Below are 16,497 nucleotides of genomic sequence, written 5' to 3'. Positions count from 1 at the left end.
ATGCTTGGAGGCAGTAGAAAGGTATTGGAGGAGAGAGCTATGTGCCATGCAACCTGCCCAGAACCCCCAAAGCTAGCCTGCTGCCTTCAGGTACAGTGGAGGACACTGTCCCATCTACAGTATTGAAATAAGATTCAATTGCCGGTCCAGTCGGCTTTTGTGCATGGAATGGAGGGGGCCACCATCTTGTTCTTTGACTCAGGTAGCAAAATGACTTGGGCCAGCCCTAACTACAGTCAAACTCTTAAACCCTCTTAAGATGTTCAAAGTCTATATGGTGAACATGCATGGGGGACGGGGACACAATTCCAATCCTGAAGATCAATTTTGGTGGAAAAGTGGGACAGAAATGAAGATTCTTGTGGGTAGGCTCCATTCGAACTTATGCATATCCACTAGACCAGGGGTGGGCAGAAAGTAGATCTCCAAGTGTTTTGGACTTCAACTCCAAGCATTGCTGACCATTGACCATGCTGGCAGAGACTTCTGGGAGTTGAAGTCCCAAATATCTGGAGATCTGCCTTCTGCCCACCCTTGCTTTAGACTGTCAGCCTGCTTCTCTGCCCTTGGCCCACATTCACCATACGTGCTTTGACAATATAAAGCAAACTGATCTCCTGGGAGCTAGGAGGGGTCCTACGTTCAGTTCTTGCCATTGTCACTTAAAAGCATCAGGTATCAGGTGATGGGAAAAGACCTCTGCCTGTCTGAGGCCCTGGAAAGTTGCTCTCAAAGTAGACAGTATTGGTCTAGATTGACAATAGTCAGAGCTGATGTAAAGCAGCATTCTCTGTTTTGGACTGTACCACTTCAGACTGCAAGTGGGGATCAAATGTTTGAATTCTCCCTTCAAGCCACCCCCACCCTCCCAACTGCCTGCACATGCAAAAGCTGGCATGTCAAAAAGACAGTTCTAATCTAGCCTTCCCCTGGCTTGAGAGTTTTGAATATGTATAGGTAAGCTGGTTTTGTTTTAAAAGGAAGCGTGCAAACACTCGTTTCCCCCACTTGCAGCCGTAAGTGGACCAGTCCAGCAACAGGTGCATTCCATGAAGATGTGGATGGCAGCTTTTGTCCCAAAGGCTCCGAAAACCAGAAGGGGTTTCCAGGGACATTTACACCCTGCAGACTACTCAGATGTAAGCCCCATTGTAGGCTTATTTCTGTGTAAGTGTGCATAGGATTGCAGCTTAGGAGCTTTAGACCTGTCTCTCTCCTGTCTCGCTCTCTCTCTCTACATCTCAGCATGATGTAGTAGTAATGGGGGACTTCAGTTTCCCCGATATTTGTTGGGAGACAAATTCTGCAAAACATGGCCCCTCCAGAAAATTCCTGACTTGTGTGGCGGATAACTTCCTCCTACAAAAAGTAGAGGAAAGAACTAGAGGATCGGCTATCCTTGACTTGATCCTAACCAACAGAGATAGCTTAGTGGATAAAGTAGCAGTTACAGGAACACTGGGGGAAAGCGACCATGTTCTACTTGAGTTCTTGATTCTAAAGGAAGCAAAAGCTGAGTGTAGCCAAACCCATACCCTGGATTTTACGAAAGTTGATTTTAATAAACTCAGAACAATGATAAGTAAGGTCCCATGGCAAGCGACTCTTAACGAGAAAAGGAGTCCAAGATGGGTGGGAGCTTTTAAAAAAGGAAATTCTCAAGGCACAATTACAAACAATTCCAACAAGAAAAAAAGGCGGAAGTCAACAGAAGAAGCCAATGTGGCTTCACAAAAAGCTTAGAGATGACATGAAAACAAAAAGGACACATATAGGAAGTGGATAGAAGGCCAAGCAACAAAGGAAGTGTACAGGCAGGTAGCACAGAATTGCAGGGAAGGTGTCAGGAAGGCTAAAGCTGAGAACGAGCTGAGGTTAGCGAGGGATGCTAAAAGCAACAAAAAGGCTTTCTTCAGCTACGTGCATAGTAAAAGTCAGAGGAAAGAAATGGTGGTTCAGCTATTAAATAAGGATGGCAAAATGATAACAGATGTCAAGGAAAAGGCAGAAGTGCTCAATTCCTACTTTGGCTCAGTCTTCTACCAAAAGAGGGTCTATGACCCCCCCTGGCAAAGGTGAAGTACAGGCTGAAGGGGCAGGATTGCAGCTTGAGATCAATAGGCATATGGTCAAGGAACACCTAATTACTTTGAATGAGTTCAGATCTCCAGGGCCCGATGAACTGCACCCTAGAGTAATAAAGGAACTGGCAGAAGAACTCTCAGAGCCACTGTCTATTCTCTTTGAGAAATCATGGAGGACGGGTGAAGTGCTAAATGACTGGAGGAGGGCTAATGTTGTCCCTATCCTCAAAAAGGGTATAAAGGAGGAACCTGGGAACTACAGACCAGTAAATCTGACATCAATCCCTGGGAAAATTCTGGAGCAGATGATAAAGCAATCCATCTGGAAGCACCTTGAAAACAATGCCGTGATTCCTCGAAGCCAACATGGATTTGTCAAGAACAAGTCCTGCCAGACGAATCTGATTTCATTTTTTGATCAAGTCACCTCCCTTGTGGACTGTGGGAATGCTGTGGACATCATATATCTTAACTTCAGCCAAGCTTTCGACAAAGTGCCCCATGATATCCTGATGAGCAAACTAGCTCAAAGTGGGCTAGATGAAACAACAATCCAGTGGATCCACAGTTGACTACAGAATCGGACTCAAAGAGTGCTTATCAATGGGATCTTCTCAAACTGGGGAGAGGTAACGAGTGGGGTACCGCAGGGCTCAGTCCTGGGCCCAGTGCTCTTCAACATTTTTATTAATGACTTGGAGGAGAAAGTGCAGGGAATGCTGATCAGATTTGCAGCTGACACAAAATTGGGCAGGATAGCTAATACTTTAGAAGACAGAAACCAAATTCAAAGGGATCTTGATAGACTGGAGCGCTGGGCAAAAAACAGAATGACATTTAATAGGGATAAATGCCAAGTTCTGCACCTAGGAAAAAGAAACCAAAGGCACAGTTACAAGATGGGGGATACGTGGCTCAACAACACTACAAGTGAGAAGGATCTTGGAATTGTTATAGCTCACAGGCTGAATATGAGCCAACCATGTGATGTGGTTGCAAAAAAGGCAAATGCTCTTTTGGGCTGCATTAATAGAAGCACAGCTTCCAAATCCCGGGAAGTACTAGTTCCCCTCTACTCAGCACTGGTTAGGCCTCATCTGGAGTACTGTGTCCAGTTCTGGGCATCACGTTTTGAGAAGGATGCACACAAACTGGAGAGCGTTCAGAGGAGGGAGCAAAGACGATCAGGAGACTGGAAACAAAGCCCTATGAAGAGAGATGGAAAGAACTGGGCATGTTTAGCCTTGAGAAGAGCAGACTGAGGGGAGACAGAATAGCGCTCTTCAAGTCCTTGAAAAGTTGTCACAGAGAGGAAGGCCAGGACTTCTTCTTGATCATCCCAGAATGCAGGACACAGAATAATGGGCTCAGGTTACAGGAAGCCAGATTCCGGCTGAACATCAGGAGAAACTTCCTGACTGTTCGAGCAATACGACAATGGAACCAGTGACCTAGGGAGGTGGTGGGCTCTCCCTCACTGGAGGCATTCAAGATGAACTGGACAGCCATCTGTCAGGGATTCTTTGACTTAGATTCCTGCATTGAGTAGGGGGGTTGGACTCAATGGTCTTATAGGTCCCTTCCAACCTTACTATTCTATGCTTCTGTGATTCACTGCAGTGCAAAAAGCAATTCAAAAGTGCGCGGGCGCACGCTCGTGTGTGTGTGTGTTTGTGTGTGTGTGTGTCTGAGAGAGAGAGAGAGAGAGAGAGAGAGAGAGAGAGATGCTCATGTGTCCCATGTTCTTAGCATACTACCAAGGCAAGTGCTTGGAAGCGGTGCTTAAGTTTTAATCATGGATCTGCTCAGCCCCAAGGATGTATGAGAGCCCTGCCATCTTCATTCTGGGGGTCTAGAGCCCAGCTACACTTGCTCAATAGTGAGGAAAGGTGACACTGTACATCAGGGGTAGGCAACGTGGCACCCGTGGCACCCTCAAACACCTTTCTTGGCACTTGCCAGGATGCTCTATGCCTCCTACTTTTAATTTTATTTTTATTTTAAATAAATTCTTACTGGGATCGATTGCGTCAAAGCAAAATGAGGGCTTCCAGCCACCACCAGCTTCATTTCACACAAATGCCTCTGGGCCACACATGGAGATCAGTAACATTCTTCGGAAATTAAGATGGCAGGTGACTGCAGGATGATGCTTTCATCTGCAGAGCATCCATTTTGTGGTGATGCCCAGGACAGTTTCTCAAATTCTCAAATGTCCTCACAGGCCCCCAAACTTTCCCTGCTGCACATGCTCTATGGTACTTTTTAAGGTTACTTCATACCAGTTGCTTTTTTTAAAAAGGAGGGAGAAGGCCAGAGGTGAGATGGGTGGTGCTAAGCCAGGGTTGTTAAAGGAGGGAGTGAAGCTGCAAAGCCAAAACCGGGCCTTGTTTCCACTGTGGGGTAGTAAACCTGGGTCCATCTTGCATCTATACATATAATTAGCATGTGTAAATGTAATGCAAATCTTTTGTCCTCTTTTTTTGGTGAGGCGTTTCCTCTTTCTTAGTGATGTGCAAGAACCCACCCTACAGTACCCAGAAGAGATTCCCTCCGCACACCCCTTAACACTGCTGTTTCCTTTGATTTGGAGACACCATAGGTCTCCAGAATACTTCGATAGTGAGGTTGCAATCCCATTTCTACTTGGGGATAAGTCCCACTGAACCCGGTGGAACTTACTTCTAAATAGACACAAATATAGGATTGCACTGTAAATCCCTTTGATTTATGTAGCGGCTTTACTTTGCTTGTTATTTTCTTAACTGTTAATCTGTTTTGTACAAAGTTCAAAATGCTGGGGTTATTGGGACTTTGGGGATAGCCGCATATTTTCGTTAAAATCAACACAGAACCTCCCCCCCCCCCCGCTATTTGCTAGGATGCCATGGCTTGCTTTTTTCTTTCTTTTTCGTCCTTTCTCCCGCTCCAAAACTCCCTGTTCAATTTGGCTCCAAACTGCGTGTTTTCCTGCTGACGCCACTTCAGCGTCTCCAGTGCCTCTTTTCTGTGCTGCCCAAAGGACAGATGCATCACCCGCTCATGACTTGTCCTTGGGATTCATGCTGGAAATATGAACCTGGCACTCGAAGAAGCCAGGACGGGCTTCCCCATGACTTTTTCCTGAGCCATCCTCGAGGTGTTTCAGGGAAGAAGAATTCAGGGGCTGGAGCCAGCCTTGAGCCACTTCAGCAAGCTTTGCTATTCTTCGCCTCCCGCTTGGCAGTTTTCTTCTAGAAAAGAGTGATTGTAATGAGGAAAGTTTCCCCGTTAGCCTGTGTCTCAAGTAGTGCATGGGCTTGATTAACATAACCCTTTGGAGATGGGGCAAACGTTTCCTGAAAATACCAAAGACTCTTCAGCCAAATATTTAGCTCCTTAGTGAACCGTTTTAACATTTGGTTAACTATTTTAAAAATGTGTTATCCAGGCCCTGCCACTGCTCCCCTCCTCCGAGTCTGCTGCCAGTGTTTGTTTAACTGCCTGGAATGGTACACAAGACCCAGGCGCCGTGGTTTTTGATAACTGAGTTTTGTCAGCTATCCAGCTAAGCATGGCTTCTGCCCAGGTGATTTCCAACATCTCTGTACCTTTACAAGGTTGGCGTGGAACCCAGGTACCTGGCTCTCCTATCAGCCTGCCCGTGAATGGAGGTCATCTCGTGTTGCTCTCCTTCAAGTGCCCCCGCTGTGGGTGGCAACCGGGAAGAAGGCATTTTCAATTGGGCCCCATTCGGTGGGACTCTCAGGGCAGATGGCCCAGGGGGCCTCAGCAGAAGGCGCAAGAGGGCTCCCAAATGCAGCAGGCTTGGCTTCCCACATTTTGAAGTAAATGAAATAATACATGGTACCAGTGGAGGCCAGTGGCTCCGATGTCAGTGGGGAAGTGAATCCACTCTGGGTTTCACTCAGAACTCTAAAGGAGCTATCCAGCACTTTGGATAGCTCCTTTAGAGTTCTGACTGAAACCTGGAGCGGATTCACTACCCCACTGACATCGGAGCCGCCACTGCACACTGCCCTCTAAAGGTCCTGCTCCTCCCCCCCCCCCGCCCAGACACACACACAGCAAGATCATGAAGTCCATCTTGCTGCACTACTGGCCCTGTTTAACTCATTCCCCGGAGAGATTTGCCTGAGACCTACTCTGTTACCTTTTGGTGCCAGGTGAAGCCCTCTTTATTCTTCCAGGCTTTTAACACTGTTAAGGCTTGTTTTTCTGCTGCTTTTAAGTTCTATTTTATGGTTGTTTTTATTTTGGACTCTTGTTGTTCTTGTTGCTTGTATGATTTTTTTTTAAACTGAACTGCCCAGGAAATGTTAGTTGAAGGGTGGTATGGATATTTCTAAATAATTAAAGCCAGGAGCGGAGCCTTTTCAGTGGTGGCAGTTCCTGTGTTCCTGTTAGGCATGCTTTCAAAAGGCTGGCAAAGACTTTTTTTTAAAGATCTTTGGGGAGTATTCTTATTTTGGATTAACAGTGGAATTGGATTGTCCTTTGATGTCATATTAATTTTTGGGTTTTGGTTTTGTGAGTGGCCCTGAGGACTTATTTGGCTGTAGGATGAAGCATAAATAAGGGTATAATTTAGGATGAGGCATAATAATTAATAATAGTAATAATAATTCAAAGCTTATAGACCAAGGCATCTATAATAGTAATGCTCAGGCTGTAATAATAGTAATAATAAGGCAGTAATGTCCAAACTCTGTACAACAGGAAATAAATAAATAATAATATTTAAATTTAAGGAATCTGTGTGTGTTGGCATGATTGCTCTACCCTGTCCTCCCTTCAAATCCACCCCACCTGGTTATTCTGCTGTGCCATATATGACTGGATTGTTCAGTCACTCCCTAGCTTTTGCTTTGGTCCCCGGCAGTGGGGTTTGGGCCCTCTGCAGGAGCCTAACCATGCCTACCCTTGGTGCTAGCCCTGGTCCCAGAACATGGTCTGAGAGCTCCTAGAGCTGTAACTGTGCTGAAGCTAAGGAAGTCTGGGTTTGGACAGTGCCTGGATGGGAGACGACCCAGTCTATGCTGCCTTCAGTTCCGTGATGGAAGAAAGGTGGGGATGTAAATATACTCCATCATAAGTAAATAAATATTTGAACCACTTACTGGCCAGGGCAAACTTTGCAGCAGTTCACAAATAAGTAGCATGGTCTCTTATTTATTTATTTCATTTCTGTATTGCCCACTAGCTGAAGTTCTCTGTGCGGTTCACAAAAATTAAAACCACGAAGTACAACATAAAACAATATAAAATATGATAGCTTAAAACTACAATATAAAACTACAACCAGAATAAAACCTAGCAACAAGGCAGAGATTTAAAATATAGATTTAAAATAGCAGAGCTAAAAGACATGAGTGCTAAAATGCTGGGAAAATAAAGAGGTCTTCACCTGGTGCTGAAAGGAGTACATCGTAGGTGCCAGGCGAACCTCTCTAGGGAGCTCATTCCAGAGCCAGGGTGCCAGAATACCAGTAGGCAATGGGGCTCTTTTCACAGTTTTTTTCATTAAGTATTCTCAGGTCTTCCAGTACAGGATAATCTAAAATTCCATCACTTCCAAATTAGATGCCAGAAGTCTCTGGCGTTTTCACAGCTCCATCATAAACAGAAATAATCCCTTCCAGCACCTGTCTGAGCTCTTGTGAGGAACAGTGTCTCAATCCACATGAGATACCAAAGGCTAATGACTTCGCATGACAGTTCTCTAAAGCAGGGGTGGACAGGAGGAAGATCTCTAGATGTTTTGGACTTCAATTCCCATCAGCCCCTGCCAGCATGGCCAATGGTGAGGAATGCTGGGAGTCCAAAACATATCTTTCTGCCCACCCCTACTCTAAAGTAGCCTTCCCCAATCTGGTGCCCTCTAGATGTTTTAGACTACAACTGTGACTGATGGGAATTGAAATCCAAAACATCTGGAGGGCAGCAGCTTGGGGAAGGCTGCTCTGAAGTGTCTGCAAATAGATTTAACAAGTTAATAGATTTAGTCAGTCCTGATGTATTTTCCTGTATATTTTTCCCTATGTGTTCTCCAATTACTATCAGGTTTAATATTTTATATATGGTTGAGATCAATCCTTTTGAAGAATAAATATTAGCACAGAGGAAGCTGAAATGAAGTTCACCCTCTATTCACCTGTTAGATGATAGTATCATTATGCAAAAAAGCTGGTGCTGCAAATGTTGAAACTTTAAATGGCACATATCTTCAATCCTCCCTTGCTACTTAATCCTTATTTGGATAAGATGTTGACAGAAAATCTCGTTGTTTGCAGCAATGCTGTCTCACCTATTTTCATTAAGTCAGTCTCCCATTTATGTCTTCCGTTCACTTTTGGCCTAAAGATTTTGTTTTCATTTGCTTGGCCAGTTTTGACTTTAATTTTTTGGAGTTTTGCTTTCACTGTATCGTACACTCTAGTGATAGTGCTGCATCTAACTTCACAGCCAAGTGTTACATGATCTCTCTTGTTCCCCAACTTGTGATTGCTGGTTGAGAATGAATGGCATGTTTTATCTACAATTCCACCTGTAGTGGATCATCAGCTGGCATTGCAGTTGCTTTCTGCAAGCTCTCCACTTACTTTGATATTTGGCAAACAAGATGGTTTCCAGTCTCAGGAGACAACAGCCCGGTTCAGATGTAACAGCCATGGTTTATAACAGGGTGCAAAACTGTTTTATGGTGGATGGGTGGGTGCGGGCACACTCACTGCCCATTTTAGCATTCTCTATGCTGAGAGGCGTGGCATTCTGCCCATCTCTGAGCATGGCAAAAGGGGCTCCCAGCGCCGCCTGTGTCCCCAGCTTTAAGCAGCACCTGGTGTCCCTGAAGCAGCTCAGCTGCTGTCAGGAAGTGCAGCCGTTTTTCCCAGTGGTAGCCAAGTCCCTGGTTTTTGTGCAGTTCCACACGAAGTGACTTGAGGAACCCTAGAAATTCTGTGGGCCGGATTAGGCCCACTGGTTATGCACGCCTAGTTTAGCGATCCATGTGCAAGCAGCAGTGAGCTTCAGGATTCTCACACTCCCCCTCTTCTTCTCTGGTACAGCACTGAAAAGGAGATTGAAAGCATTCACTTCCTGTTTTGAACTAACCAGAACTGTGTATATGAAACTGGTTAGTTTAAACTATGGTTTGTTCAAACAAGCCAGGATCATAAGCAATGGTTTGATCCTGGCTTGTTTGAACAAACCATACTTTAAACCACGGGTGCAGAATCCTTTTCAGCCTGAGGGACGAATTCCATTTCAGATAAGCTCTTGGGGGCCATGTTCCAGTGGTGGGCACAGCCAAAGGCAAAATGGATGAGGGCAAAATCCCAAAAATACCAGCATATATTTGCTTAAAGCTCACACTGCCAGTAAGCCATTTGTTAAGCCATTGTTACTCCCAACCTTTTAGGTTGGGGAAAAAGTGCACAAAACCCAGGAAACTACCAAGTGATTGGTGGTAGGAAGAAGGGGATGTGGTCATCTGGGGAACCCTAGAGGGTGGGATTTGGCCCCTGCCTGAGGTTCTGCACCCCTGCTTTAAACTAATCATAATCCCATTTGAATGTAATGGGAAACACAGATTAGTTCAAAGCAAGAAGTGAAGAAGGGGATTGTGCAAGCCTGAGGTTCACCACTGCTTGTGGATTTAGTGCTAAACTATGGGTTAGCATTGCATCCCCCCAAAAAGGTCCTATAAGTGTTTTGTGCTTAAGAGGATATCTGCACAGCTACTCCTAGGATCAGGTTGAAGATAAGAATTTATAAGTTCTGTTGCTTTTAATTTTTTTTTTTAAGTATTTTTTTTCATCTTCCATAAAAGACAATCTCGCCAACATCACATCATTACAGTGGATAAAAGCAATTTTAAAAGCAGATAAAATCATAACGAACTAAGTGGTTAAAAGACAGGCATATACACAAAAATACATAAAAGGAGGAAGACAGTGACTTCTGATTCTGCTGAATTGAAATAGCCTAGTTATCCCAACTGATCTTTCCAAAAAGACACATGACATTTGTATTGTGGGTTTGTCAGTTTTGCTTCTCTTTAATGTGGCTATAAACGATTGCCAGAAGATGTACTGAAGAAGTTTTGGTTGGCCAGTGGAGATCTGCTGCACCTGGGGAAAACATGATGAGAGTCTTAGGGCTTGTTTAGCATGCATCCTTATCACACGATGACTGAAACATCAGATGATCCTATGTGTAAATAGGCCGTTAAGAGATGAAACAGCATTGATAAATAGCAGGCGGCTGTGTTGGTCTATTAAAACAGTCCCAAAGCAACAGTAATGTAAGGTTTATGTTTGTTTATGCAATATACCTGATTATGTGTAGGTTGAGGATTTACTTTTATTTGGTCCTAATAAAGGTTATATGTCACTGTTACTTATTGATAGAACTGAGACAGTGCGCACAATGGGATGCCAGTCATTATTTTAACTGAGCTGGTACATGCGATCAGATGCCAGTGATTATTTTATTCATCATGGATTCTCCCCAAGAATTCTGGGAATTTAAGTTTAGTGATGAGCTGAGAATTCTGTTTAGAGATTTATAGCCACCCCTCGCAGAACTGCAATTCCCAGCATTCTGTGGGAAGAGGGAATGGTTATTAAAAGTTTTAAGTCTTCAGTGTGAATGTGCCCTTTTGTGTCTCAAAAATCCAAGGTGTGTCGCACTGTTAATGTGTTGTAGCAAACACTGCACAGATTAGGGTAGCCATGTCTCCTCTTTTACAGGGGATCATCCTCTATTTGAAGGTGTCCTCTGTTTGAAGGGCTCTCCTCTCCAATTCCAGTTTAAACATAATGAACTACAAGAACTCTTGCCCATCAACAGCGGAGTAAACAGGCAGGCAGGCACATGGGTCATCTGGTCCGGCTTCCACACTATGCTGCGATGTACTGTGTTACTATTTAAAATCTAATAATTATTTCTAAATTTGCATCTATGCACACAGATTAACATATGTAAATTTTATGCAAATCAGTGCCTTCTTCTGTCCTCTGTTTTGGTGATGCGTTTCCTTTTTCTTTTGGGGGTGGCAGTGATTTATAAGTTGCCACCCTAGTACAAATAGTCCTGGTCTTTCTGAAAATAATTGAGATATATTGTAGAATAGAATCATAGAATAGTAGGGTTGGAAGGGGCCTACAAGGTTATCAAGTCCAACCCCCTGCTCAATGCAGGAAATATTTGATATTTATATTTCAAATATTTGATTTCCTGTACATTAATTCTGTTGTTTTCTGATTAACAGCATTTGAAGGCCTGCACCTTGGAGAACAAGTGATCGAGGAGAACCGTTGGGGCACACACCCCTCTCTCGGTTAACAGGCACCCAAGCTCCACACCCTCATGGAGTCCGAGAGCTCAGTCACCAACCAGTAGCAGCAGAACTGGGATGTTTATGTGGAAGCGCCTCATTCTTTGGGCTGTGCTGGTCACAGCCACGCTGACCATTGCAAGACCAGCACAAACCCTGCCAGAGCAAGGTAGGAAGGCCGATACTTCTTGCACCATTGCTGAGCATAGATTTGCTTCCATTCTCATCTGAGTTGTATTCCTGTGCTGTTGGTGAAAGGAACTTTGTGGAGCAGTTTCTTGCCAAGTCTGTTTTCACAAGAACAAAACTGAACTGGCTTAGTGCCTCCCCAGGAATGTTCAGGAATAAATTCTTCTCTTTTCTGCTGTATACAAGTGTGTTATGGGTAAATGCACTCTTCAGAAATAACGGAGGTAGTTTCAGAGTTGATATTTAGCTCGATTGACAAGCTCCTCTTTAGAAGAGATGTTTTTCGCCTTCTCTTTTTAACACCCCTTCTCTGAAATGGGATTTGGACATGCAGCTTCTAACACTTACAAAGTTTTGAAAGGAACTTTAGGGTCTTAAAAAGAAAAACACCAACCAAGCCATTTGCTTTGGCAAACTGTTATCGTATGTGTAGACGTGCATGAAATTAATGCCAGGTGAATTTGATCTAGTGGAAGGGTGCTGAAGGCTTCTTCCACCTGCCTATTTTGAAGAGTGTGGGATGTGGATTTGTTGCTGTGATTCATTGATCCCGTTTCCTACGCGTGTCCTTCAAATGGTACCATCGCATCTGGTTTGGAATAACGGATTCTTTTCATTAAGGAGGCTGGCAGGCAGTGGAGGCTGGTGGCTCCAGTACCAGTGGGGTGATGAAACCACTCCAGGTGGCAAAGCACCTTGGATGGCTCCTTTCAAGTTCTGACTGCTTCTGACTGAAACCTGGAGCAGATTCAACGTCCCACTGACATCAGAGCCACCAGCCTCCACTGCTGGCAGGGGATTGCACCTAGATGGAATTGATCCAATTTGTCAGAAGCAGCTGGGTCTGTAGGCAGCTGTGCCTGAATCCTGACCTGAGTGTTCTTTGACCTGCGGTCAGTGGCCTGATTAGAAGCTTGAAATGCAGCAGGCAGAAGCTACTGTTCTGTTGACCAGGCAAAGATAGGAAGCTATGAATATAATTGCCAGCTATAAACTGCTCTGGAATGGACAGATGAACTCGATTCAAACATTTATAGAGCAAAACAAAAGTGGATTCCATTTATTAGCTATTGGAATAGATATGGATCTGACGAATTAGTGACTTCGTATATATTGAATTTGAAATGAATGTTGTGTATTAGTAGACTATGTATTGGAGCATCAGTAATAATAAAATGTTTTTAAAATTTAAAAAATAACTTTAAAAAATATAATTAAAAAGACTCCTGTTTAGCCAGGCTCTTCATCAAAAAAAGGGGGGCAATACTGGCCAATCCAGAGGTGCCGTACTGCTTGCCAATCAGAGAGTCTAATGTTGCACACCCCTGTTCCGTTCTGTGTCTGTAGAGGGCGCTGAGGCATATGAAGTACTAGGTAGCTCACTAACCAGACACGAGCCAATGAGGTTCCTGATTCAAGCCTTACTCCCTAATAACTTAATTGCTTCTTGTTTCTTGGTTTGTTTCCAATATTTATATGCTACCTTTCAGGGCAAAGCCCTCCTCAGGCAGCTCACATAAGCAACAATTAAAAATATAAAATACAGCTAAAACTATCTCATTACAATGTCAAAACGAAAAAAAAACCCACACCAGCAGTCTAGAAACAGTGTTCACAGTGTACAGCCCAGTGCAGCAATCCCAATAAAATAAATCAAAACAAAAAGCAGCAACAGTTTAAATGATTGATTACTCAGCCCAGCATCTAACAATATCTTCTGATTCTAAGGATATTGGATGACGTTGCATTTACAAGCAGGCCTTTGTTTCTCAGCTCTTACATATGTGTTTCTGGGGGTGGGGAAAGGAGCATGGAGCTCAGTGGTAGAGCATCTACTTTGCATGCATAAGGTCTCAGGTTCAGTCCCCAGCATCTCCAGGTAGGGCTGAAGAAAAACCTTATCTGAAACTCTGGAGAGCTGCTGTCAGTCTTTGTCAGCAATACTAGACTAGATGGACAATGGTCTGACTCAGTATAAGGCAGCTTCCCACGTTCCTATAGACTGGGAGGCAAGCACCAAAGTATGGGGTAAGGAAGAAAGGAGGTTCCCCTTGACTGCTTCTGTTACTGATCTCTTCCTTGCAAAAAACATCCAGCACAGAATGGTCTTGCTAAGAGCCCATCACCTGCTACTGGGCTTGTTCTCTGCTCTGTGGCCCTGTGGTAAACTCCACTTGTCAGAGCAAAAAGAAAAGGTGCAACCCAGCAATGTGTGTTCGATTCATGGCCTTAGTGGCCACGCTCTTGGAATGGCCCCAGCACTTCACCATTTTAAAGAAATGGAGTCTGCTTATCCTGGAGATGGAGTGGCTCTCAGATCTGCATACAGGACAGAACACAAGCCACACATCTATTATTGTTGTTATTGTTGTTGTTGTTGTTGTTGTTATTATTTCATTTCATTTCCATACTGCCCAATAGCTGAAGCTCTCTGGGCAGTTCACAAAAATTGAAACCACAGAGTACAACATAAAACAATATAAAATATAAAAGCTTAAAACCACAATATAACAATACAACCAGAATAAAACCTAGCAATGCAGAGATTTAAAATATAGATTTAAAACAGCAGAGCTAAAAGATTAAGAAGCTAAAATGCTAAAATACTGGGAGAATAAAAGGGTCTTCACCTGCCGCCAGAAGAAGAACAACGTAGGCGTCAGGCGAACCTCTCTAGGGAATTCCACAGGCGGGGGGCCACAGCAGAAAAGGCCCTCTTCCTGGTAGCCACCTGCCTCACTTCCTTTGGCGGGGGCTCCCGGAGAAGGACCCCTGAGGATGATCTTAGGGTCCAGGCAGGCACATATGAGAGGAGGCGATCCTTCAGATAACCTGGCCCCAAGCCGTTCAGGGCTTTGAATGTTAATACCAGCACTTTGAATTGGGCCCAGAATAGGACTGGCAGCCAGTGCAGCTGGAAAAATACTGGCGCAATATGATCTCTTTGGCCGGTCCCTGTTAACCATCTTGCTGCCCCATTTTGGACTAGCTGAAGTTTCTGGACCGTAACTCAAAGCAGTAACACAAAGGTCATGTACAGATCAGGTACAGAGGTGGCCCTCCCATGAGGCAAGATGCAGCCTCAAGTGCAGAGGGGACAGATCTGAACCATGTTTCTCTGCTTCTGGCCTTTTGAAATTAACAGGAGCTGCACAAGCTGCTACAAGGTTGTGCTGCAGATGTGCAGGGCACTCCTGCACAGGTTCCTTTCATTTCAGTGTGAGACAGCACAGGAGAACTTACTGGTGGGCTGTGTGCCATGTTAATGGAAAGAGAGGTGTCTCTGGCAGTCACTGATTCTCAGCCTAGCCTACCTTACAGGGTTGTTGTGGAGTTAATATGGAGAGGAGGAGAACGATGTAAGCCACCTTAGGCTCCTTGCAGGAGGAAAGGTGGCAGGATATAAATAATGTAGTAGTAGTAGTAGCAGCAGCAGCAGCAGCGGCGGCAAAAAAATAATAATAGAAAAAATATTCAGGCAGAATGGGGGTTATCTAGACTGCTTAAACTCAGAAGCTATAGGCAGAGGATGAGAAAGGAGGTATATTTTATTGGACTAAACCAGGGTACACAACCCATGGTCTGCATGTGCCCTCCTCCCAAGGCTTTTGCCACACCCCTCCATGGTTGCCCTGTCCCCCGTCAAATTCCCCCCGTCCAATTTCCTCCCACCACACACTGATTTCCCCACTGCCCGTACGCTCCACTCCCTCCCCAAGAGATCCTTAAGGTCGGTATTAGGATAGGTGGTGTGTGTGTGTGTGTCTGTGCACGCATGTGCGGGCCCTGACCCAGCATCATATGCAGCCCCTAGAGCTGAAAAAGTTGTGGTGGATTAACCATCCATGTAACGATGTGGCTGCAAGCTTGTATCCCATCACTGCCCCTCTTTCTGTGGGTCCAGCCTGGCCACCCATTCCTTGGAACTAAAATGGACTATTAAATATCTGGATTCTTGAGCTCCTAATCCCAAGATTCGGGTGTATTTAGAATAGAGCTTCAAGAATCTAGATAATATAGGCATGTGAAAATAAAGTTAATCTCTTCTGTGCATGGCAGCAGTGAGTAGAACCAAACGCTGATGTTTCACATGCCTGGGTTATCTGGCCTCTAATCTCAAGATAGCGAAACCTTCAAATTGGCACCTCAAGATTCCAGATAAGCGAAGCATGTGAACATCACAGCTACAATCTACCTGTCACTGCTATGCGCACAAGAGATTAACTTTAAAGCAAAGGGGAATAATGGTGATAGAGCATATGATTAAAAAGGCCATGTAAAGTTTGTACTCAGTGCAACAAGAGATTAGATCAGCCTGTATGTGGGTAAGACAGCAATTTCAGTCATGGCCGTGGGACTAAAATCAGAACTAAGTTGGGAAGGGTGCGGTAGTAGGTAACAATATAACCCAATAGTTCTGTTGTCTTTTTGTTGCTCCTATTCATTTGCCTGGCTGGCAGGTTTACCCAGTTGGTCTGGGGAAAGAACCTAGCCTGTCCTGCTCTTGTCCTTTGAACAGCAGCTGGATCCGCAGAAATCTGCAGGTGAAGGTTTTCACACCACAGAGATTGGCATGATCACCTGCTAATATCGGCAGATTAAGCTGCTGTCAAAGGTGCAGCTACAGAGGCTGTTTGAAAAGTTGTCAGCCTTCATGGGCAAGAGCTGTTCCCTTGTTGAAGCGTACTCTGAGTGGCTCTGTGAAATGCCGAAAAGCGGCCAACCCAAAATGTTTGGGGATTTGAGGCGTGAAGCTGAGCCAGCAGCGCCTTCCCTCTATTTAAGCCGGGTTGCCTTGCTGGCACCCAGATCAGCCACCCGAGGCAGCCCCCTCACCTTCCCTTGCAGCACAGTGAAAAGCCTGCCTTCCTGAGCGCCCCCCCC

The 16,497-nt window shown here is 44.7% G+C and overlaps 1 protein-coding gene across 2 annotated transcripts in view; it reads left to right on the top strand.

The window, feature by feature from the left end:
- The window catches only part of FGFR1 (fibroblast growth factor receptor 1), a 132,751-nt gene that overhangs the window by 28,490 nt on the left and 87,764 nt on the right, over positions 1-16,497 (top strand). For both annotated transcript variants that reach the window (XM_084804050.1, XM_084804049.1), the window contains exon 2: positions 11,359-11,593. In XM_084804050.1, coding sequence (XP_084660176.1) covers positions 11,503-11,593 — 91 coding nt within the window. In that variant the 5' untranslated portion in view covers positions 11,359-11,502. The remainder of the gene's footprint in view (positions 1-11,358; positions 11,594-16,497) is intronic.

Source organism: Heloderma suspectum, chromosome 6 (genome assembly GCF_057233095.1).
Source record: "Heloderma suspectum isolate Gila_16-S chromosome 6, 16-S_ref, whole genome shotgun sequence".
Classification (NCBI taxonomy): domain Eukaryota; kingdom Metazoa; phylum Chordata; class Lepidosauria; order Squamata; family Helodermatidae; genus Heloderma; species Heloderma suspectum.
This window is presented reverse-complemented; position numbering and strand designations above follow the sequence as displayed.